The sequence below is a fragment of the Sphaeroforma arctica genome, assembly GCF_001186125.1.
Source record: "Sphaeroforma arctica JP610 unplaced genomic scaffold supercont1.10585, whole genome shotgun sequence".
In the NCBI taxonomy this organism is placed as follows: domain Eukaryota; class Ichthyosporea; order Ichthyophonida; genus Sphaeroforma; species Sphaeroforma arctica.
Genome location: NW_014029973.1, coordinates 1 through 923, shown reverse-complemented (window position 1 = coordinate 923; position 923 = coordinate 1). Strand labels below are relative to the sequence as shown.

At 35.2% G+C, this 923-nt stretch overlaps 1 protein-coding gene across 1 annotated transcript; it reads left to right on the top strand.

The window, feature by feature from the left end:
• Positions 1-197: 197 nt before the first annotated feature.
• On the top strand, positions 198-383 carry SARC_17391 (hypothetical protein; the record flags this gene model as incomplete). The annotated part of the gene is made up of 1 exon (XM_014288514.1): positions 198-383. A coding segment is annotated over one exon (186 nt), but the record flags the coding sequence as incomplete, so codon positions are not given.
• Positions 384-923: the final 540 nt, after the last annotated feature.

Below are 923 nucleotides of genomic sequence, written 5' to 3'. Positions count from 1 at the left end.
ATACTACTATATATATGTATATATATATATACTATTATTTATTATATATATATATATATATATTTATATTTAGATATATACATATACATGGGATTCGTCTTTTGTGAATGTAGTATTCTATTTTATTTATTCCGATTAATTGTCACCTCTCTCACAGAGGAGCCGCTTTGTACTCCAAGGAGGTACTTACCATCCGTATGTGCGTATTCCGCAACAACACGTCCGGTGACCGAGGTGGTGCTGTATACGGTGGCAACGATGTGCACTCGTACGCGAGTGTCTACCTTGACAACTACTCTGAATTGCACGGGGGTGCTGTGTACAGTGTTCAGAATGTGTCGGACGTAGATGGCATTTATATCAACAACTCCGCGTTAACACAGGTACGTTGATTACACTCGTGTTTAAAACATCAAATTATCTGTGCTGCGATTTCGATGTATATTGCTGCATTTTGTAAGATTGTATTATTGTTTATTTCAAAGGGATGTGTATATATCTGTCAGAATTTGTGGTTTTATATATTGTCGAGTGTGTTGGTGGGATTGTGTATGCCTTGAGTGTTATTTGTTGTGTCAACCTTCTACTACCGCCATAGCATCGCCTATGGTGTGTTATTGCATGTTAAAAGTTGAATGAAAAGGAATGCGCGGTTTGAATGCTACCAGCACCAGTAGTAAAGTAGTTACTCTACGTCTCCACAGTGGTCATGCAGTTTATATGAGAGTTGTGTGCACGATTGTGCGCGTCAGTGCGTTTGATATGCATGTGGGTGCGTATGTTGTAAGCTTATACGCAGTATATATACATAAATATATACAAATATACATATATATATATATATATTAATACATACATACACACACACATATATATATATATATATATATATATATATGTACATGTAATGTAGTTATATTATT